The following is a 25,087-nucleotide window of genomic DNA, read 5'->3' as shown; positions in this document are numbered from 1 at the left end:
TAGTATGAAGCAAAGTCTTGTATTCTTCCTTTCGGTGTGTCTGACTGGTGTTTTCTGACATTTCTTTAATTGTGTTGGTGTAAAGGTCAATGCAGACAGAATTATAATGGCATGTAGCGTTTGATTGTGTGACTGTAATCCCAAGTGGGTTATTTTAGGAAAGTGGAAGAAAATACACTTTTTTTTTCTTTTTCAGCAGGATATTGTGTTTTAAAGAAAAGGCTTGCGGTTAGAATGGCTTTTTGTGGTTGACCTTTCCACAGCGTTTTGGGAGGTTGGGAGCAGAGGGGAGGGTGAGAACCTTGTTTTGCTCCCCCAGTTCGCAATAAGCACAAGAGACTGCATCTGTCTGTCAGAAGTGCCCCTGAAATCAATAGTTTCTCTTGTGTTTACTCTGAGTCCTCCAAGTACGCTTCAGAATGAGGCAACAACTTGAATATGAGTGAGCAGTGCTGGAAATGATCCAAACGGTCCCCAGACTCCTTGGGTAATCTATTTCAATTTGATCTATGTCAGTGCACCAGTCCAACACTGGAATTTGTGGAGCATTTAAGACTGCAGACTTGCTACCCCATCACATGCTCTGCTGCAACATTTAAGACTGTTCAGAGATTTGTGTCTTTTTTCCATAACAATGTAGCGCCACATAATTTAGATATACTTTAATTTTTGATTTATTATTATATTAGTATTATTTATTACTATATATATTTATATTTATTATTTTGTCACAAGTGCTGATATATTTTTTTGCAATGTAATTTATTTATTTATTTTGAGCATGAGAATGAAGTCTTTTGCCTCTGAGGCAACCATGTGGATTAGCTGATGGATGATTCGGAAACAAAGCAATGATTGACACTTTGAGATTACATAGGCCTCTTGTCATGTGTCAATTTGAACATCTAATGAGTGCTGACTCTACAAATAGACTGACAGCATCAGATAAAGCAAGTAGATATGAGAGACAATAAAACCCTGTTTGGCTTGAAAGATGCCTTTCAGATTCTTAGTGAAAAAGAATACATAAATAAATGAATAAATAAATGAGTGAATAAATAAATATATAGATAGATAAATAAATAAATTAATAAATTCAAAAGAGAAAATGTAATAATATGTACTTTAACAGTGTTTTCATTTAGGCCATGTGTTTGCTGTATGCTTGAAATAATCTTTCAAACTGTGCCTCAGTATAGATCTGCATTTGTTTGAATTACTCATGCTATTATATATGGTGAAGCATAGATTTTTTTTTCTGAAATAAATCCCTTGGTGCTCTTTAAGAACAATTTACGACCAGCTGTAAAATACTGCTCCCACTCATAATGAATGGTAATAAATCCATATGTAATTTTAGGAGCCTGTATTCATTAGACATTGAGAAAAGTTATTTAATAAGTATATTTGCTTTTGGGTATTTGTCCTCATATCTTTGACAGATCTGTTCCATTAAATCAGTTTTGTCGGTTTTTAGCCAGATGTTCCCTGATTGTCATTATAATTGCTGATAATAGCGCGCTACAGAACTGCAGTATTTGAACGCGCTTCACAGTAGGAGCAGCAGTTCTCAGTGCCATAGGAAGGTTTTTCCGTGAGGCAGTCAGCCCCTTTATAGAGCTCCGAATGTTCTCTAATTTATAAAGAGAGGGAGTGGAAAATATATTAATGCAAGAATGAATGCATGTGGTTGTGTAATTTCAGAAAATGAATGCTTGGGTGTTCCCGAACGACTATTAAAACCTTTGACCAGAAATGGGTTTTAATCTTTTTTCAATTTGTTCAACACATTTAACCGAACATAAATATAACAGGGTGGTGGTGCTGCAGCATTGACCTCCACCATTGCATTCCGAGCAGGCCAAGTGAGTCATAGCTGGAGGCCATCGTCCATTACCTTGGTCCCCCGTATCCCAAAATGCATTTCAACATCTCAGTGGCTGACAGAAAGCCACATATCCCAAGTTCTCTTCAGATTCACCAGGGCATTGTGAGAATGGCTATTCCCATCTAGCATGTTCCTTTATAACAAAAGTTGGGGAGTTCTTTTGAGCGACAAAATCATTATCATTATTTATCATGCCCCCCCCCCCCCCCTTTTCTGCTCTGGAGATCCTCTCCACAACCGGGAGAGCTCATGACGGGAAGCTAATAAATGGTTTGAGAGGATGAAATATTCATGCTTTAGTTAAATTTGGATCCAGGAGAGGTCAGTAGACATTAGACCCAGTCAGTAAAGATCACAACTGACAGTTGTTTTTTTCTGTTCTTTTTTACTGTACAAAGTTCCTCGGTAGATTTTTGCTTGTACAAATGTAAAACAGGCAGATTGCATCCTTATGAACGGAGGGAGAAAAGGAAAGAGGAGAGATGCTGTCTTGTGTTTAAGACAGAGAGGTGTCTTTTAGAAGCCATCTCTGTTACTCCAGGTGCTTTAATAAGTCTTGGACTTCTCTTTGAGCTCTCCAGCTCTGGATTGAACACCTTAATTTCACTTCAACTAAAAGAAAAATAGATATACAAATGGAAGTGTATGGTGATAGCCTATGGTATTAATAATTGCACTTAAAAATCTGTTATTGATGGTTCATCAAGCATTAATAACAGCTAATAGACCTGGATTATGTCAACAGGTGATTTTAGACTACTGAAAATGTATTCTCTGCAATCTTTTCAATTATTTCAGAACTAGAATTAATTTTCTTTTTTCTTTAATGAGTAGGTAGAGAAATTTGGCTCACAGTTGTACAAATTTGACAGTATAGGTTGGACCCTCATGCAAACACTTTAGTTGAAGTAAACAGTTTGCAGAAGTGAATACCTTACTAAGAATTAAACAGCATGCTCTGAGAATGTTTAAGCTGTGGCTTCACTGCCGTATGAATGCTTCAATGGCGTGAGTGGGAAGAAGTCAGAATTTTTAACCTGTTAAAATTGAGGTCACCACGGGGTTGTGGGCTGGCTCATCACTGCCGTATATCAAGCAGCTCTCTCACGGTGCGATGGCAAGAAGCTTGTTTTCCACTGAGTGGCCCACGTGCTGGTCTGACCCCGGGGTCCGCAAGTGTGTTCGAGCCCCGCTCCAGGCCCCGCTGCGTCGGTTTGTCACGGCTGAGGACGCATCATCAACCTGCGACGCAGGACGCCGCCATCGGCCATCACTGGCGTGTGACGAGGGGGCCCTCTTAATGAAGGCACGCTCTGAAATCGGGACTTTGCTCCAGTGAGAGGACCCACCGCCGCCAGACGCTGTTGGTTGCGTGCCCTGCCGCGCCGCCCATTCAGCCGGAAAAGCTGAAAATAAATAAATAGATCATTCTGTTAGAAAATACCGTTTGGAGCTCACTGCTGGAGGAGCAGAGAACATCTGGTTATGTTTGTTTTTTAGTTTCTTTTTTGTTCCAGAGTGGCAGGGTACTGCAGAAACTTTGAAATTTCATATTGAAATTATTTCACAATATACTTCTGAATTATTTAACAATATCTTTTTTTAAGGTCTGGATTCAGTCAACATCTGCACTAAACAACAACTTGCACAAAATTTTTCTTCCCAAACTTATATAGGCAATATAATTGAAATGACTGCTGCATTTCCCAATCTATTTGCTCAGGAAAAGAATCCAACACTTTGTAAGGCAAAGTTACAAAGTCCCTGACAGGGCGATCCTGACTTTTATCTCTGCAGGTTGTACAAAATCCTCTTTGATGGGAATGGAACAAACTTCCATCTCTGGACAAACACACTGTGCTGTTCTTAAAATGATATGAAGGAGGCTTTTTGCCCATCACTCATCGTTTCTCCTTTGACATTTTGAGTGTTTCTGGGTTATTCTGATGTTCAAGCAGCACGTGATTGATGTGCTCTCTGCTACGGCAGAAGGAGGGTGATGGCTTCATGTCGAGCCTGTGAGATGGAGCCGCTTTGGAGTTAGGAGTTAAAAATGGGAGCGTGTGCTCCGCTCTGCATGACAGACTCTGAGAAATGAATTTCATTAAAATTAGAATGACATTAGACATCTATTCATAGGGCCTCCTTATCTCCCTCTAATTAAAACCAAAGGAATCAAATAAATGGGATATAACTTCAATTATTGTAGTTACATATTTTTAGTTTCATTATTGAAATGAGGAGCTGGCATTAAAGTCGGTCTACCAACCTGCTAATGATTCTGGGGTTTTTGAAGGAGAAATCCCTAAATGCTAAAACAAATTGTAATGTTTCGATAAGCATTTCTCTGGTAATGCTTGCCAGTGTGGGTAAAAACTGTGTACAGATCTTATTTTCTTTTTTTCTCTCTAGGGAATAGATATTGCCAGAGAATTCGTGACAGCATATATTTGTGACAGAAACTTTGAGTTGCTATGTATCTTACATATTGTCTCTGGGGATTGGCAGCAATGGGTTTGATGTCTGTAAACTCTATACTGTATGACAGAGAATCGCTTCTGTTCAGGGCTGTTTACGGTATTACTGCAGTCTTGCTCTACATCTATCTACATCTCAGTCTCTTTCTCTCGATCTCTCTCCGCACCTTGTCTCTCTAACTCTCTGTGTCTCTCCCTGTTACTCATGTGACCTTATCATACCACTCCCTCCACTTTCTCTCTCTCTTTCTGCCTCCAAACATAAATAAAATGCAGAATTATTTATTTACATGTAACGCAAACCATGATTTCCAACACAAATACACAGAACATCGTGCAACAATGACATTATCTGTGTGTTTCTTCACCTTTTTTCCCCTCGCCAGGTCTCATCCGGTTACAGGAGCTCATCAAGGCACCGTCTCGTTACAACATCCGCTTGAAAATCCGGCAGTTGCCGGCAGAGACGAAGGATGCCAAGCCCCTGCTGAAAGAGATGAAGCGAGGGAAGGAGTTCCATGTCATCTTCGACTGTGGACATGAGATGGCTGCGGGGATTCTCAAACAGGTGATCTCCTGTGGCCTGTTTCACCAACCCCCCCCCCCCCCTTTCACCAACCCCCCGCAAAACCCTTGTCTCCAATAACTGCAACCGAATGCAACCTCACTGCCCCTGCTTCTTGTGATCTTTTACTAAAATCCTCAGCCATTCTCTTTGTCTGAATGTTTTGCAATAAAGGGATACATATTATTGTCGTTATCTTCAACTACCCAGCTTGCCATCACAGAAAATGGGCTTTATGTGATACTGAGTTGGTAGGGGTTAGAATATTATGATGAGGATATGTATTTCCAAATAAAACAGCATCCCTGAGCTTGTTAAGCCTTCTGATAAAAATGTGACTTCTTATTAAAATGTGTTAAAATTCGGATTTTTGTGTGCGCGCTTGCGTGTGTGCGTGCATAAATGCATGCCTGTGTGTGTGTTTTGCTATGGACCTTTGGTTTTTTACTTTCTCAGAGGAAATGTAGATCTTTTACACACTTATTTTTGGGTTGTTAGATTTCAATTACACTTCGGTGAAAATGGATGTTTTAAAACGTAAAGTTAATTAAAAGCATTTGTGTTTCCCCTCTGCTTTCAGGCATGTATTAAATATTAAAGATACCATGATTCATCTGGCCATTCACAGCCCTTTTTATCAATTGCCAAATAGTGGATTCGTAATGAAGGTCAAGGGCGCCTATCATTGGTGGCAAGTAGGATATGTTACAGTAATGAGCAGTAATAAAAGGCAGCTTCATTTTGTATAATCCCACTAATCACCTGGTACATTTCTCTGTACTACATTCTAATAACTCTGCTCTGCCTAACACTTCCCAGCATTCTTCAACTAACTGGTTATTTGATTACTTCAACCGTTGCTCATAATAGTGCATGTTAATATAGGTTGGCAGCCATTTTTGTGGCCTTCTCTTGGAGACAGAGATTCACAAATCATTGTGTTTATCCTCCGATTGGCCTGGAAGAATAGATGTTAAGTGGCAGCTGCTAAGCTGAAAATTTAGGAGCTTAGCAGCCTTGACCTGTTTTCAATCATTTTTCTTGATTGAAAAGTTTGTCAATGATTTGAATAATTCAATGACTGGTGAACACGCAGCTTCTTTCTTCATGTCATGTAGGGGAGATGAAATGTTTTAAAAATTAGTTTTATTCACGCTTAAGAAAAAAGATACACTACTCTGTTAACTAACGCGTTAGCTTTCAGCACAAGCTGCAATAAAGGATAACAAAACCTACATTTCAAGATCATTTAAATTTCAAAATCTCATTGGGGTTTGATTTGCAATTCTTGCAAATATTTTCAGATCTTTCAGAATTCAGGAATAAAACAAGACCATTTCTTCTACTTTTGAAAAATGAAATAATGTGAATGCCTTTAACCTTCATTCAATAATAGTTTGATAGTTTTAACATTTTGGAAGTAGATAATAAACAATGCTGATCAAAATCAATTGATTAAAGGTTCACAAATAGGCTGTATAAACATGGCCCTTCAGCATCTGGGTCTAACATGCTATCTAAGCATCTAGTTCAGATTCATCCTGCTACTGGTCCGCCAGAACTCTAGAAATTGATCCAATATGCCACTAGCTGTAGATGTACAGTTTGGAACACCTTGCCCTGCCAACTTAACTCCATTAGTCTCTAATATTGGCAGAGAACCTGCTCCCTTAACCGGCTCATAGCCATGAATTTCGAAGACTGGGTACATGTACCATGAATTTGGTACATGTTTTACAAATAAAGAAATGCAGCTTTGGATGCAATATGGAAAATGTAGCAATGCCCATAATATAGTCCATGATGTGTATCATTGGTCCTGCAAAAATGTTTATATTTTTTGTTCTATCCAGTTTACACAGTTAAAACAGTTATTATTAAGGGCCAATAATTAAGGGTCTGAATGTTCATAATATGATCATGATCTGTGAAACAAAATGTACTGGCAATATATGGTTACGTGCATACAGTAAGACTAATGAGTTATGTTGTTAAGGGTTTAGAGGGAGAGAAAACCCAGAAATTTTGCTGGAGCTCCTGGCCCAGGGTTGCTTATGGTACAGTCTGACAGACAGCAGATGGGGTGACATTTCTAGGTTGTTTCAAAGATACATTAATATGATTTGGCTATGAACTGGGAGACTGTATTTTTCTTTGTTCCATGCTAAATGGTCTCATCAGTAGTCAGACTGCATACAGCTTCCTTTGGATGATACCGTAGGTGCAAATGTTCGGGGGAATTTGTTGCAGAGTTACAAATTGATTATGAGGCCAGATACTCTTTTATAGCTTCTCCCACCTGTCCCCAACCACCAAAATCCTTCAAAACCCTGCTCTCTCCATCCCAAAGTTATTAAATAATAATGAAAAAAGAAATACATAAACGTCCCTTGCCACATAATTTTCCTTTGACGTATTTATTTGACAACATAATTATTTGTGACACAAAATGGCCTTTTTCTGGAGTTGATCCAAGGTGCATTTTTAGCTCTGTGGACACTGAGCGCTCAGTCTGTTGATATTAGGTGTGTGACTTGCTTGGCTGAAGGAAAATGTTAATACTCTAACGGGCCACTGGTGTGTGTTTGTGTGTTTTCTACAGGCACTTGCCATGGGGATGATGACTGAATACTACCACTACATCTTCACAACCCTGGTGAGCGATTTCACAATACAAAGCTGCACGGCTCCATTGAGAATATAGATTTTTATTTCCCCAGCTTTTTCCCCCCTGAGCTGAGGGCCCATGCATGCGGGTGTTTGTGTTTTGAAAATGCAGAATTTTATTTTTTTGTTTGTTTGTTTTTGTGTTTTCAGATATTTTCTGAACACAGTGTTGGTATGAACACAGTGCTTTTTCTCTCACATGGTTGTTTATGTACTCTTGTTTGAGAGAAAACTATCTGCTTTTCTAGCGAGAGAAACAACCAACACAAATGGATGCCATTTTGCAAATGTCCAGCAACAGTTTTTTTTTTTTTTTGGTAACACTTTTGCATTTAATCAAAGAAAACCCAAACTGATGCACCTGAGAGGCACTGTGCTTTTTTACACATTCTCTCTCCCCCTGTATTTTTAATGATGCCTATAATTTTGCTGAGGTAAAGATTGAAGTCGGCAATGTAATATGATGGGTAAGGTCTCGTAACCTACAGTAAAGTTTGCAGGTTCAATTCCTGGGTAGGACACTGTACCCTTGAGCAAGGTACTTATCCTGCATCCTGCATCCTGTTATATATATATATATATATATATATATATATATATATATATATATATCCAGCTGTATAAATGGATACAATGTAAATGCTATGTAAAATGTTGTGTAAGACTCACTAGATAAGAGCATCTGCTAAATGCCTGTAATGTAATGTAAGTCACTGGACTTTCCTGCCAAAATATTAAAAAAAATATGTATCTCCAGAGACATATAAGAATACAAGACACCTTCATATCTTTTGCCTTTTCAATATGGAGAGGATAAGTTTGGGTAATATTTCAGGCCAATATTGGCCAATGTTACAGGCCTGTTTAGTCCATAAGACGCTTTACAGTACCTGTGTTATTGCAGTTATATGCTTACAGTTGCTCCATCCAGCAGGGGAGACATCACTGCAACAGCAAAAACAACACATAAAAATGTACTTAAGAAAATAATGAATATAATGCCAAAAGAAACTTACTTCATCTCTGGGTTCCTAGTTTTATATAATTTGATATGAGGGATAGTTCTTACAGTTATGGGAGAGAGATTACAGGCCCAATTATTTCTCAAGTGTTTGTAGCTTGTTCTTACAGCCCCACTGAAAGCGTCTACATTAAGAGCTCTTCATGGAACAAAATAGGAGACCTTGTCTTTCCCTCATTAATTATTAGCATTAATGTGAATAAGTGAGGAAAAAGAAAAGAGGGGAGGGAAGGGTGAAGTAAAGTAGACTGATCCGACAATGCATTTGGCAGAAACAAGGCCCAGAGCCGTGAATTTAATTCACCCACCAGAAACCGCACACCAGCCACAGAGAGCCTGCATATGGCACCCATTTTCTGCCAAATTTGTTTCACAAATGCTTGTGTAATTTGCTGGGGATCATTGTGTGTGTGTGTGTGAGAGAGAGAGAGAGAGAGATGTGTGTGTGTGCGTGTTGTGTGTGCATGTGTGTGTGTGTGCGTATGTGTGTGTGCAACAGCATGGTTTTATAGAATATGGTTCAAAAAGACAAGTGAAGCTCCATTTTTGCACTTGGACACATCCTGTGATGAATTTTCAGTCTTAAATTGTATAACATTTTTGCACAACATTTAAATTCCATTAAATCAGGCTTTTTTTATAGCATATTGTAATAAATCACTATCATATCTTATGAAACATTTACATATAGAAAATGAACCTGATTTCTGTGGTGGTGAATGGATCCTCTTCCTCTCACAGGACCTCTTTGCCCTGGATGTGGAGCCATACCGCTACAGTGGGGTGAACATGACGGGGTTTAGAATTCTCAACACCGAGAACACCCAGGTCTCCTCCATCATTGAAAAGTGGTCCATGGAACGGTTGCAGGCTCCGCCCAAACCGGATTCAGGCCTGCTGGATGGATTTATGACGGTAAACATACAAACAATACCAATTCAGCCCCAAAATACATGTTTCAAGTGAATGGAGTTAGATGAACAGCAATTAAAGCTATTCCCTGCATGGCTTTGATTACATGGAATATTGTCCCCTGATATTGTATGCATTTTATATGGCTGTACTTAGAGCATTCTATTATACCACACTTAACCCTGTCTTGGCTAGGGCTCACTTATAAAAGTGGTTTTTATTCTTCTTAAAACAAAGGTTTTACAAACACACACTCACACACACCTATGCACACACACACACACACACAGTGATATTTCAATGAAGGCACCAGGCCTTCATTTCTGAAGCCTCGCCATTGCATTATTGCACACCGTAGATACATTTTCATTTTGTGTCATAGCACATATCTAATGAAGTGACATCACATTTTTTAATGTCATAAACTTGCTATGTCAATACCCCAGGTATCAGCTAAATGTGCGAAGACTAATGAGAATTATTAGCATCGTTTCACTCAAGCATTTCAATAGCCAAATGTGTCTTCAGAACATACTGTAGAACCAGGCTGAGGTCTGACTTTGGAGTTTAGCATGCCAGCCAAAGCAGCTGTTAATGTCATAAAAGATGGCCACAGCAAATTGTGCAGTTCCTGTGTTGTCGATAATGATACGCGCTACCATAGAGTTTTGTTTTGTGTTCTTTTTTAATGCTCAATTTTTCGGTCTGGTCTGTGGATGATGTAGGCTTGAATCTCACAAAGCAAAAATGAATGTTAGCCGGCCAGCTGATGCTTTTAGCTGTGGTGGGGAGGCCACTATATCCCCCCAAAGTCACACTGGTCAAACTTCGTTTTAACACAGGAGATATTTAGACCTGAGCTGCCACAGAGTGTGACTTAGCATGCCAACCCACAACTTCCGATAGCCATTGTTTTCATGGCCTTGCTCGGTCGATTTTAAATGAAAGGGACAACAGATGATTCCCAATCAGTGTTTGTGTGTTAACCCACCTTCTCTGCTCACAAAGTGCCCAGAGGAGATAAATAACAGCATTCATTTCTGACCAAGCAAAAAGATTTATGTATCTGAAGATTGTTTTGTGACTGGCTTTTCAAGAAATTAATGGAATGCGAGTTAGAATTCAGGATTTATTAATTAGGCAAATGGCAATCAGTCAGCGCCTAATGCATATTGACACGGCGAAAGGTTTTTCGAACGTTTGATTAACTGCTTCATTTGTACGCTTTATTTACGGCCCTCTGTCCTTAAGCACAGTACTGTAAGAGTGACTTGTGGTCTGCTTTATAACAGATTGGATTGAATGGGAAAATAAAGACCAGAAATGATTTTTGAGCTTGAGATTACATGGGCGGGGATAGCCCAATAAACAGACATAGACCATTTCAGTTAATCCACTTTGATGATCTTATTTCTTAATATTTAGTAAAAAATAAAATGTAACAGTCAAAATGTAAGAAGTAATTCATAAAAACTACTTCCAGTGCCTCCACGATGATAAAGGCTGGCATCATCTTATTTGCGTATTTTCATGAATATTGATTTATTGGCTATTCATGGGTTACCATGTCTTATTCATCTTCAGATTAATCACCGGTGGTACCATCATAATACGTCACTCTTGAATTTGCGTGTCATTATAAGGTGACTCATAAAATGAAATCCCACAATAGAAATACCATCTGATCCTGTGCAGTGTGTGGCGGATAGAATATTACTGGCATTTTATGAATAAATATGAAAACATACACTTCCATTCTGCTGGAGAGAAATGTGATTAATAGACTTTACAATGCTGAAGCATGTGCCTACACAGAGAAGCATTGTTATTTTTATACAGCCATTATAAAAAGGTTTAAATTGCTATTTGAAATTCAGCTGCTTGAAACAAATGTATTTCCTAAATTATTTGTATCAACTCCCCGTCATCGATTACATTAATATATGCAGGTCTGCAGGAGAAAACTGTGACTTTGATTTCCACAATCCTTTACACAACAAAGTCCATGCCAGCCATACCTTCATGTATCTGCCAGAAAATTTTACATACAATCCTTATTATACACTTACTACTGTTGTCACAGTCATGATAAATATAACACAACATCTATTTACATAGGTCATTAAACCTACATAATGTTGACATAAGCATGACATACCACTCATCATAACTAGTCATAACAGCTTGTTACAGCTAATGACACATAACTCTGTCATAATGTATGCAGCACGTTTTACAAAAAGGTTTAAAAATATTGAATGCACTGCCTGGCAGCAAGAAATGGACCATATGGTAGAGTAACATACATCTTACTTAAGTCTACACATAGCGGCAATCTACAAAATTACTTTACTTAAATTGTGCTGCGTTTCTCAACTGGCACCATTGGCACCATAGTCCTTTTGAGTCCTGCAATACTTAGGGTATAATAGTTAGTACTGTTATTACAGGGCGTGTTTAACCTGTTTCTGTATGGTGTGGGTGACTTAGATTATCGCCCATAGAAGAGGGCATTTTTGCTCGTGATGTATTGTGGCAAGCACTTTTTTGTGTCTCTGGTAGTCTGAGTCATAAAAAAGATGGCACAACTGAGCATCTACTGGATATGCATCCAGATGGCCTGGAAATGCTTATTATGTTTGCCTTTACTCACTTTAGCAAGTGTATATGTTTACCCTTTTAAATATACCTGTTTATGCATGCGTAGTTAAATAAGAAGGGGATAACGATTCATCTGCTTAATTGCGGTGAGGTGGTTAAGATTTTGTTTGTGCGCGGTCCAATGTTAAGTCTACTTCTGTATTTTCTTCATGCAATGATTAATCTTCCTCCAGAAAAAAAAGCCTGCCCCAAGTCATGGCTTAACATGCATAATGAAAATGACCTAACAAGCTTGCCTGGGCTCATTAGCATAATTTTCTTCTCTGCTAATTGCTTTACCTTCTGTCTAATTTACTCAGTGCGCTCTAATCTTGTCCAGATTATGCTGCATCCAGAGCAGTGGTAGCCTTGAGTCTCTTTTTTGTAAAAGCACCACTGACAGCTGCTGGCCTTGGAGCAGGTCAGGAGGTCCCTTTCTCCCCTTTACTCCTCTCAAGGTCAGGGGGAATTACATGCTTCTATTGTCAATTGCTTCCATTCTTTTTTTTTTTTGGAGATGAGTGTTGAAACGAGAAATGTTTCTTCGTTTTGGGGCCTAAATGGTTTGTTCTAAATTAATCCCCCCCTTTCAACTGGACTCTTCCTGAGTAGAAGAGCCTGTTTGCTCTTCAATCTGTAATTTGCAATGAGAGAAGGAAGTGTTAACCAGGATAGTAGTGATGTGTTATACTCAACTGAACTAAATTCAATTCACCAATAAATTTCAATTCAACTTAGATTCAGACTTCGATTCACCAATATGATGGACAAATGCATGCTGACTCAAAATATTTCTGCTGTCTTGGGAGGGAAGCCATTTTTGTTTCCTTGACATACAGTATCTAACAGCTTTCTCACTTCAAAGGACTGTGGAAAAAAACACATCCTGCATTGTGGAGGAAGGGAGAACATTTTATTCAGCATTTTCTAATTCTAATTGTGTGTGTGTGTGTGTGTAAGAGAGAGAGAGAGAGAGAGAGAGAGAGAGAGAAGCTGCTTGCTGTAGCCTGTAGGGACACTGAGTAGCCAAAAAATATGTTGATAGCAAGGCATTATAAACAAAATAAAACATGAATTTTATTTAATATTATTTGAATCCATTATTTAACACTCTAATACTTGATATTCATTGTTATCATTAAGATTATTATGTCATTGTTGTCCTTTATAATATTTTTTTTTAGTTTGATGTTATGTAGTTAGTAATAATTGTTGTTTTAAAAAAAAATTTTTTTTTTTTAATTTTTACAAATTTTTTGCTTTGGCAATGTCATCATGCCATTAGCCCATATCTGGGTCTTATTCTGAATCATAGATACATGGAGATCACAAAAAAGGCAAGAGAAAACCTAAAAAAGGGAGAAGGAGGGAAACAAAGCAAAGTGTAGAATGAGAGAAAAAAGAGGGGTGGGGGGGAATTATGATTGTGCTCCTGTTCCCTTCTTTCCGTTGGCACGATGGCTTTTCCTGAACAATCTGTCCATCGAAGGGGTCTCTTGGGGGTTCTCTGGAGTGCTGGCTGTCACGGAAACAGGCACTTTACCAGTATGGAGTACAGTACCCTGCGTCTCGAGCAGGAGACTTACAGCAGGTCAGACACCCTGCAACATATTGAATCAAAAAGTGATGGAAGCAAAAGAGAAACATTCTACAAGCTAAAAGCTGCAGGAAGAAAAAGCGCACAGGGCTTTGACTGGAGATGAAGCACATTTTATGTGCTGAGCTCTTCTGTGTCTCCAGCTTCACATGAGCAGGGATGAGGACTGAGTCTGGCATCCAATAAAACAGAACTGACTGTGTCAGGTTGGATATTAAAAATATTCAGTATATATTCGAAATGGGTCCCCTCTGAGCTGCGTGTGAATTGCAACCTATAATTGACAATGGGATTCAGTTAAGATCACCGTGATCTGTTTGTAGTACAGTGTTAAATCCAATCATGAAGCAGGGAGGAGGTGATAGGATTTAGGTTGGTGTGATCTTTGGAGTGAAAATCAAAGGGCAAATCGACACATGGATGTATTACTTATCTGCTTAGCATAAACGCTTATCCAGAATAATTTACAGTACATTTGTACGATCCATTTATGCAGTATATTTACTTACGCAATTCAGGTTAAAGACCCTGCTCAAGGCCACGACAGCAATGGCACATTGGAACTGAAAATCAAACATATGTGCTGGACAGTGTAAGGGCTTACAGGAGGATGCGTGTGTTTTTTCTTTATTTGTCACACACAGCAATAGTAATAGATTTTATTTTAATAGCATCTCATCATCAAACTCAAAGTTCTTTACAATACAATGCCAAAAAATCTGAGGGAATCAAGCAGACACCAAAACAACAATCATTTCGAAGTGAATTGTATTAGGTTTAGCAGTACTAGTGACAGCTTGGGGCTGTCTGAACTCCCAAATCTGTGCTGGAAAAGAAGCAAGCAACAGAAACAACGTTTGGACAAAAACAGTGACCCTGCCACTACCCACAAATTAAAAACCTGTTAGAAGAGGGCAGCGGCTGCTCTCTGGTCGACGGCGAGCTGTTCGTTTTGGATTTGGGATCTCTGATTTGGCCTTCGTTTTGCCACATGCTGCGTGGAGCGTTTGGACAAGAACTCATCAGCTTTTTTTTTTCTTTCTTTCTTTCGATAGCTGGGTTTGTGTGGGCTCCAGCTGGCATTGCATCCACCCTCTTACATGCCAGGCCAATGCGTGGTGCCACCAAGCGGACCCTGTGACATCACAGTCCCCATGTCCTGTGTGCTTTAGCTAGTCTCTCGGACATGCCACTCTGAAAATGCTTTCGATATACTGTAGAATGTTAGTTGTTTTATTGGTTCTGCCCATCCTGTTTGTGTGGATGCCTGCCCTGATTGGTCCACACGTCCTCCTAAGGTCTGCCCACTACAGTTTGTATTTTTGCTGTCAAATTTGACATGGAAATTAGTGGTACACTTTGACCTTTGCTGATACTACAGAGTTCAGTGTGATGGAAACCTGCCCTGTCAAATTTCACATAGTTGTTTATGTTCGCCTCCTCTCTATCTTCCATATTCAGCCTGCCACTGATCCAGCAGGCACTGTGATATTTGTAGTGCAGTTTCCAATATCAGCATTGATTACTTTGTTACCAGTGCTGCACGCTTCCCTTTTTCTGTTTGTAAAATGAAGACAAACTGTAACACCAGCTAACCCTCTTCTCAGACAGACCTCCTGGGGGTGCTCAGGAAAGAGATGGATGATTCACTCGCTGTACAGTCATGAATTAATATTTACACGCAATTAGTCATGAACCAATTTATTTATTAATCTATTTCCTTATAGCTGAAAAATAATGCAATGTCCGCATTGTTTATAGATACATCGGCGAACAGGTGAATTAGTGAATGAATGGATACACAGCTGGAGGCCTGCTGTGTACCTGTCAGGTATCCAAGGAGACTGGTATCCCTGGAGACAGGTAACCTGGGAGACAGATTTGATCTTCTGTATTTAGGACACTGAACTGGTAGCCCCACCCCCCTCCCCCTCCCCCCCAATCCCCCCACCATCATTCTCACTCAGGGCTCAGGATGCTTCTGATCTTCCCTTAGGAGCTTGTTACCTGTCAGCTGTCACAGCTCACACTTCCCAAGAGAACAAGAGTCAACTATCTGCTTTTCTTTCATTATCTTACTTTCTTTCCCTGTTTCTTTTCCATGTCCTCCTTCCCCTCCTCAGCTCCTCCAACTGTCTCTACCGCTCAGAGTTTCTCAGGAATCTTTTTCTCTTCCTCAGCCTGATTCGCACTCACTGACTCATACATTTTGTTTGCCATCCTGTCCTGTATTCTTCTTCTTCTTCCTCTATCTCTGTCTCTCTCTCTATCACTAGCATCACATTATTCTAACATATATGTATAGTAAGGCTGTCAAAAGTGCCATGAAATTGAGTTTGAATATTAGCTTTTGTAATTAATTAGAGTTCGAATATATTCAAATATCATTTACTACATCTGGGGCCTCATTTATAAAACGTATTTTAGATCAACTTTGTGGCGCGTACGTAGAAAATCACGTCAAAGTAGATTGATTTGACTGTGGAAACGGTTGTGGCTCCACGTCAGGTCTTCACTTCGCGTATGCACGCAAGTTCATTTTATAAATGACCCCCTGCAGTTTCTATAGCCTAATGCGCAAATGAATAAAGCACTTTCTCGTGGATGTAATTTGCCACAACTCGGCATTTATTAATCACAATAAAAGTGAAATGATTGTTGTTTATTTATTAACACAAAAACTATTCAAACGGCTAATACCTGTAGCCTAAAACAACATAAATTACTTACTCTGTTTAGTTTGTTTAACTTTCATCATCCAATTTTATCAAAATCTTCAGAACAGAAAGGAAACATAGCCTGCCATGGGAACCTTATTTAACCTAAATTGTTAGCTGACCAGATCTGTTGAACGAAGTGAAAAAAGAGCCTGGATCGCGAGGCTAGCTGACCAGTAACGTTAGGTGTCCATGGAGCTGAAAGTATCACCGGAGGTTATTGGCAAGGAAAACCAGACGATCCACTTGCTCTGGATCCAGAGCATAACGTTTTTTGTTGACAGAGGAAGTAACGTTAGCACAGGAAATGAACTTTGCGTGCATGAACATGATTCGCCGCATGAAATTAAAGCCTGTATATTCATGTTAATTACAAAACGCGGAATCCAAAACTAATATTCGAATGCTCAAATTTAAGTTCGAACTTAAAAAAAAAAAGATTTTCGAATAGTTTTCGAACTTCGAATATTTTTTGACAGCCCTAATGTATAGTATAAAGTTAAGAAACATGAACATCGGTGAAGCATTTAACTGAGAAGGCAGACACAAATATAAACCGCAGTGACATAAAGATACTTGGCGGTTAATGGTTCCAGTTGTTTTGATTTTACTGAGACTGCTAACTGTTAGCATTGCTTTGACAATGCATTGCTGACGCCTACTTTAATTCAATCGTAGTCGTTCTTTTTCAGACAATTACTGCACAGCTTACCAGGCTGTAGTTGCCCATGGTCAAAGGTGCATAAATATTCCAAATGTTCCATTACCACATCCACATTTGCTTCATCCATATACTCACAAATGCATATTATTGCATAATGCAGTAATAATAATAAAACAAATCAGAATAGTGCTCATTTAGTTTGTGCAACACTGCTTCCAATGTTGACCCAGGGACATTTGTGTTACTGAGTGTGTTTTTACAGATATATGAAGTACATGCTTTGTATAAGCGAGTAACTAGTTTTGTATGTTTTGTATGCTCTTGCATTGGACAAAAATACAGGCAATCATGTGTAAGCCAAATAATAAAATTAAATGCACACACACACACACATACTCACACACATTCACTCACACACATGCACACACACAGACACACTCACTCACTCACTCACACACACACACACACGCCACATATATACACACACACACATAAATTAACCCAATAAATGTTGATAGTGGATAATTGCGGTAAAACGGTCCTTGCTCTCTTTTTGTTTCAGTATTGGAATGTGATATGCCGTGGTCAGTGAGGCGGGTTAAGGAGTGCCTCAAACGGTCTTTAGATCAGTTACCCACAGTGACACATTCTCAGGCACTAAGCGTCGGTGGCGGTCTCGGCGATCGCTCCCGACACCGGTTGGGGCGCGATGCAGCCAGTATCCATGATCGCGAGGAGAGCCAACTGACTCACGGGGTGAGAGAATTCTCAGGAAAACAAGATCCGCCACCCACGCGTCAGTCCCGAGGGGAGAAACCATCAGCGCTGTGGCGTGCGCCAGTGGTGGTACTGCAGTGGTGGTACTGCAGCGAGCCATGGGATGCTGCCACCGCCACAGCTGTGACCATCAGTGGCCATCACCAACACTTTTGGTTCAGTTTGGAGTTCCCCCCAACCTATCTTTCCTGTTTCGTTCAGATTGTTAATTTCAGATGAGTTATGAAATAGGTCATACATCAGGATTTTATTTATTTATTTATTTTGCAGGAAAGGGCCCCCTGATTCAGCCAACTCTTTATTGTTACCTGTCCTTCTCCTGCCGTTGCATATTCGTTATGCGGTTTTGGGTTCTGCTAGTTAAGCTGATATGCAGAACTGCCAGTTCAGCGAGCAGACAATTTAAGGCCTGCAAATTTGTGTGCTTGACACAGCGGCTAATTATTTATTTATTTTTAACTTGAAGAAAAGATCCTCTTAAAGACGTCACAGATTTTACGTGTCAGAAGCAAGATCAAAATGTAGTGTTTTAAGAAGAGGGGTATGGAATTATATGGAATTATTATACCCTCTTCAGCTCAACTCGCCATGCCTGATCATGACTATGAGAGGCGGATCTTCTCCTTTGAAGCCCTCTTAATCAGCCTTGATTCATCCTGTGGACTTCGGGCAATCCGATGGGCTGTTCTGCCAGTAGCTGCTGTCTCTTTTCCAGCGAAGAATGCAAGAATATGGCTTGTGTGATCTCCCCCCCTCCACCCTTTCTATTCCGCTCTCGCTCTCTCTTTCAAGTCCGTCCACTCACATGTTCAACAAATACTTGTTTTCCCACAGGTGGATATTCATACTGAAGCGGCTACCTGGCAAAAGGGTTGAAAGGCAAAATTAGGGGTAGAGGAAGGAAGTGGCAGCTGGTTCCCCTAAAGGTTTAGGGGGAAGGGCGTGCAGTGCACAGTAGGATGGCGGATGCAGACATATTGTTGTGTGTGGAATGGGATATCTATTAAATATCGTTTTTTATAGTAATATCTTTCCACTCAGATGGAAAGAAATCCATGTTTGGATGCACTAACAAATTCCGTTCTTACAAATTATATTAAAATCTAGAGGCTCATTCCAGTAATCGCTAAAGTATTGCTCCCAATGCTATTTTTGGCTCTAGATTCACAAACGTGAACATGCAAGAGGATAAAATATTTAATATTTCACTGGAAGTAACTGAAGCACATTACAACATATGTGTCAGCTCTACATTTTGCAGCTTGATATGTACGGTAGCTTTAATATATCAGACAATGACAGAAAGGCTGTGAATTACATTTTTCTGTCACGAAAAATGACAAAGCTACAACACTTTCTCATTTCACCCTACTACAGATTACCGGTGATGCAAGGTGGAATGCACATATGATTGGCTGCTTAGTTCACCATAATAAAAAATTACCATGATGAGCTCCCTATTGTCGCCTCTCATTACAGAGTCTGAAGTTTGGTCATACCCACTGAAGGCCAGGTCTTAGCTGCTTAAAAAGCAATTTTATTTATCAGCTGTTAAAGAACAGCCCTGTTCTGCTTTATGTCCGTGCTGTATGACATCTAGTAGTGTTAAGCGTTCTATTCTAGTGTAGCTAAGTAGACTCAATGTAACGTCCAACTTTGCCTGTTCTTTGGATTTAGTTAGTGTTCTTCTCCATTCTCCTCTGAGCATCTGCCTTTGCCACTAGTGTGTTCTATGTATCTTCTGATGATGGAAAACTATGTGCTGTATTTTGTCATACAATTTTTGTTTTTCAATTTATATTCATGAAGTCAATAATTAGTGTATTGATTAGTCATTGACAGTCACAGCTGTACTTATTGTGGGTGGGATGAGAGGTGGCTGAAGCCTCAGTCCCCCATCACAAAGAGGAACCCCCCTTGTCACAAATTCAGTGCCATAACCGAAAAAGCTGCATGCTTGTGGGTAACGTTATGAGTGGAATTATGTTCTTTGGGACTTATTTGACACAGTTTGCTTGGGCATGGAATTTGTAGATCTGCAGGGTCTACTTAAAAAATATAAGTAACGATACTCTTGGTGTTTATGTTTTCTATCAGGCATCAGTGAGAGGGAAGGTTCTGCATTCAATGTATTTAATCCATCCACTGAATCACAAATTGTCTGGGTGCAAATAAAATACAACAGATAAGATCATCTTTAGCATTTAACAAATGTCGTTGTTGAATACTGAGAGAATTACTTAATTACTTTCCAGGCTAGACATGGTAATAGGCTGGTGACCCTCGTATGTGGGCTAAAACATCTGGAAACATTCAAGCCCTGTTTAAATAAAGGAACGACATAGTGTGTCTTGATATTTTGTATTCATAGCCATTTAAAAACACTTTCACAAGGCTGCTTCACAAAATTTTATTTGTTTATTTTGTATTAAATTAGCACACAAAACAGTTAATAAAAGGATGAATGAGCAGAAATGTATTGAGGAACTTGAAATCAGTAGACTCCTCCCTGTGGTCATATGTGAAAGTGCAGCTTTCTTGCAGAAAGTTGCATTAGGAGCTCTTGCCAGATTCCAAGCAATGGATGGGTGATATGATTACCCTATTTTTGAACATACATTGAGTGAAGGGGTGAGGAGTGTTTATTTGCCTGTACAGAAACCTGGAATATATGTACAACTACAACAAATGCAAATGCCATTAAAACAACCCAGTCGGTGATCAGATCAGTGAATCGGCCTAATTGCATTAAAAAAAAAAGGTTTTCAAGGTTTATTTTACAATTGGAGGCAGTTACAGCTTATTCACCATGATAACACTTCAAGCCTAAATCCCTAATTGTCTTTGTCATTTATGGGTCTTTGCAATGTGAGAAATATAATTAAAAAATGCTTCCACACTGTTCTAACATCTGTTACCTGCCACACACTGAAAGACCCCCCATCACATCTTTGGAATGTCATTACCTCACTTTTTGTAACAAAAACAACGATGCTGCTTCAGGCTTCCATCAGTTTTTACAGATAGCGAAAAATAAACACAGAAGGGAAATACAAGTCAATTTTTTTATCGACATACTTTAATTAACAACAGGGTGGAAATGCACCAGTAATTTTGTGCGGAGCCCCGCAACTGAAGAATAAAAAAGCACGGAACAGTGCAAGTGTAGTACAGATAAGATAAAAATCCATCAATTCAAAAGTTGATGGATTCAGGACAGACGCCGTGTAGCAGGAAAATCCCTCTGCTGATGTTGCTTGTGTGTTTGCTTGTGTTTTGATATGCGCTCCAATATCTTTTTGAGAGAATCTGTCCTCGATGTGTGTGGCCACGGAATTGCTCGAGCGTTTCTTTTCGTGAGGGAGAACGGATAAGGAAGGGTGATGTAAACATTTACCATTCATTTTTATTTATTTATATATTTTTTATATTCGGAGATATCTTCCCTCTGCTGAGACGAATAGCGAGCAGGACTGCTTTGATTTATTGTGCTCATTTCCTACGTACACAGATCTGTATTTCACAGGGTGAAAAACAAAGAGGTCCGGCTCATGCTACGGCTTCTGGGATTGGGAATACAAAATAGGATTACACCTCAGATGTTCCAGAGTAAAAAAATACAAACAACAAAAAAAAAAGAAAGCCAAATGCAGAAAGTTATTTTATTTTTCCCCTTCCCTTTCCACCCAAGTGCTGTTGCTTCAGAAGGTGTCCCTGCAGAAGTGTGTCAATATGAAAAGGTTTTCACGAGCCCGGGGCCGTTTCTCATGGTAACTACCTGACGGCTGTAGTCGACGATCTGGAAGATGCCACACTTGCGCTTTTTCATCTCTATTTTTTTCCTTTTTTTTACCATGGCCCTGGAGCCTGGTGACAGCTTTAAGACATTGTCCACAATGCCACAATCCGATTTGACAGTTCGGGAGAGGAGGGGGTGGTGGTGGAACGGTCTGGGGCCATTTTGAATGTGGAGACAAGTTGTGCATGTGGTGTGATGGGCTGTAGATAAACAGTGAACTTAAGCCTTACATAACAAGTAGGAGATCCCAAGATGACTTGGTGAGATGGTACCTTTTCCTGGACTGAATCAGTCTCAGGCATTGAAGACTATCCTGTTTCCTGTTTTTGTGGACAGCGGTGGTCTGTTTATATTGGCTGTTATAGACAACGGAGCTTGGGTTCGTGTGTGTAGGGGGCATGTTAACTTTGTAAACGACTGAGAGAATAGCTCAGATTACTCCTTTGTGTAGACCCCCTCAATCCAACTTCTAGAGGTTTAATTTTTCATTCTCCTCCCTACCTCAACTCCCCCCCACTCTCCCCATTTCTCCATTCCTGCGTTTGAGGCAAATAAAACCTGAGACAAAGCGATTGTGAAGTGGAGGAAATTAAGGAGAGCTCCAGGTCAGCCATAAACCAGCAGAGCATAATTATATATGTATAAACAATCTGTTTTTGAAAATGTGCCCCGAAAACCACTTTGCTGATGAATGATTCAGAATTTTTTATTTATTTATGAAATAGTTTAGAATAACTGCATGGGCACAGCCATATTCGGCTGACTTGACACATCTTTATGTATGTGTCTGGCTTTGCTACAACAAATACACGCATGGACATATACAAAGTGCACACAGCAATACTCAAACACGTGTATGCACGGTCAAACGTGCGCACAAATCTACCCGTGTACACATTCACACAGATTCACGCTAGTGCTTGTGCTTGTGCTTGCTACTGCATTTTTTTCTAAGCCATTCTTCTCACACAATCAACAAGGGATCGATTAGTGCTTCTGAGAGGACAAATAATTCTGCCAGCCAATGGGTAATTCACGCACACATTCAATTTGCAGCAGTCGTTGGGACTGGGGTGGGGGGTTGGTGGAGGTGGGTGGGGGTGGGGGTGTTCAACCGAATGTTTCACTGGTAATTCAATTTGCTATAACTATCAGCAAACTTGTTAACTTAATGCTTTTATTGGTTCTCCTGTTTTAAACAGGAAACGCACAGTGACTTCCCCCTGAATGGAGTCATTAGCACAATAAGTTGAAATGGAATAGACACAAGCTGTTCATGTGTGAAACTGGAGAGTTTGGGGGGTGGGGGGCAGGGGGTCGCGTGTAGGGAATGTGGAGGCCAGTGGGCGCGAGGGACGAGACAGTGGGGGGCACATGAGGTCTCTAATGGAAGCGTCATGCTGGGATAACTTTCTCGTCATTTCGAAAATAAAAAATATATATAAATAAATAAACGTAATGTGAGGAGATGGAATGCACTTTGTGGCACGAATGGCCCCTTGTAAACACATAGAAAAAAAACGCTCACAGGAGATTAGAATCCTGGGGCCACATAACGGCTAGACAGAGAAATGGAGGGTGAGGCAATGACATTAAAGAGTAAAGCGAGTCGGCGGGAAAAACAGATGAGTTCCTATTTGATAGTCCATTGACTTCTCCTTTTATTTCGGGTCCCCTGTCCCAGCCGGGGTGTTGGCTGTTCCCTTGTTCACAAGGAGGCCCCTGCTCACCAGTCTCATTTCATCACAATGGGGTCACAGCGAAGCCGGGGAAAGACAAACGGCACAGTAAGGCAGAAGGCCATTCTGGCACAAAACCAACCGCAATTTACCGCAGACAGCACCGGGTGATTTCAGTAATACAGAGTATGCGCCGGGAACAGGGAAACTTGTGCTAACAGATTTTTCTAAAAATGACAGAATACATAAAAATGAACTAGCTGGGCCTTTAAAAATAACCCTATTTCAGAAAAAAACATAAAACACCCATATTTACAGGAAATATAATCTCTTTATGTCCATTAAATTAACATTTCAGTGTTAAAAGTGTTCTCACTATGAACTGCAAGAATGCAGAATCTAATATGGTCTTCCATTTAGCCCAGGAATATTTACTCTTCAGCTTTTATTATTATTTTTTTTAAACAAACATTAGCCGGGGCAACTGCCACACACACCCTCACACGAGTACTCTTTGATGGACTCCCCGACAAAATCACACGTCCTTACAAATGCACATACATAAGAACACACCTACAGTACTGTAAACACACTCTGGTGTGCGCCATGCTGAGGGTTTGGGTGAAGGTCAGGCTGTGATTCAGACTTTAGAGTAGCTCTGTATAATACCGTGCCACACTGGTCTGCGTCCAAGCCTAAGACAGGGAGTGAACGTGAAAAAGAGGAGAGAGAGAGAGAGAGAGAGAGAGAGAGAGAGAGAGAGAGAGAGAGAGAGAGCGAGAGAGAGCGATGCTAGGATAATGAGGCTCTGTAGTAAATGCATCTCGGATTGGGAATGTTTGCCAAACAAAGAGCCCTGCAAACTCAATTAAAGCCCAGATTTCCCACAGGAAGAGAGGGAATGTGAAATTATCCCTGCTTGTTAAACCTGTCACTTAATTTCATTCTAATTATTAGTTATGATCCCAGAGACCCCAAGGCTAATTGTTTTTTCCCCCGTTCATTCCATTTTCCGTGACAGTGAGAAGGTTCTTCATGACTCTGCCGCATAGATTTTGTGATATTGTGATGTTTATTGACAGACCTGTGGCTTTTGGTAACGGGATCACTTAAGGCTGAGGGCACCAATCATTTAGGCTGATTTGGTTTGACAGCAAAATTTGTTCTGGAAAAATATGAGTTTCAGATGTGGGGTTCATTTGTTTTACAAGAAAGGGAGAGTGATTGTAACACATATCTGTCAAATAAATGAAATATTACTCTCTAATTATGTACAGGAAAGGGTACATCCACGTAAAAGACACATACAGTGATTTTGATATTCTCTGGTGACAGAATGGTTTCCACACACATACAAAAACATGATTATAAATGCATCGGTAACTCATGCTATTTTCAGGCTATTTCCCCACAGTTCAGTCTTTAGAAACACACTGTAGAAGTGGCAGGAGTGGTTGTACATGGTGGGATGAGCCCCCAAATAGAATGGCACGCAGAGTATAGAAAGATGAGGAGCCATAGGAGGTTATGGAAGGGGGGGGGGGGGGGGGGGGGCGGTGGGCAGAGAGACTGGGGTCAGACGTTCATCCTTGTATCTTGGGAAAAAAGGTGGCCGAGGAGAAAATATGTCTGAATCTTGACATGCGTTCCCTTTCAATTGATGATGTCTGGCTGGTTTTGAGTC

General features: G+C 40.0%; 1 protein-coding gene across 4 annotated transcripts in view; it reads left to right on the top strand.

The window, feature by feature from the left end:
* The window catches only part of grik2 (glutamate receptor, ionotropic, kainate 2), a 195,306-nt gene that overhangs the window by 72,105 nt on the left and 98,114 nt on the right, over positions 1–25,087 (top strand). For all 4 annotated transcript variants that reach the window (XM_035416372.1, XM_035416346.1, XM_035416354.1 and 1 more), the window contains 3 exons: positions 4,752–4,933; positions 7,533–7,586; positions 9,360–9,533. In XM_035416372.1, the coding sequence (XP_035272263.1) occupies positions 4,752–4,933; positions 7,533–7,586; positions 9,360–9,533 (410 nt within the window). The remainder of the gene's footprint in view (positions 1–4,751; positions 4,934–7,532; positions 7,587–9,359; positions 9,534–25,087) is intronic.

The sequence above is a fragment of the Anguilla anguilla genome, chromosome 1, assembly GCF_013347855.1.
Source record: "Anguilla anguilla isolate fAngAng1 chromosome 1, fAngAng1.pri, whole genome shotgun sequence".
Taxonomy (NCBI): Eukaryota; Metazoa; Chordata; class Actinopteri; order Anguilliformes; family Anguillidae; genus Anguilla; species Anguilla anguilla.
This window is presented reverse-complemented; position numbering and strand designations above follow the sequence as displayed.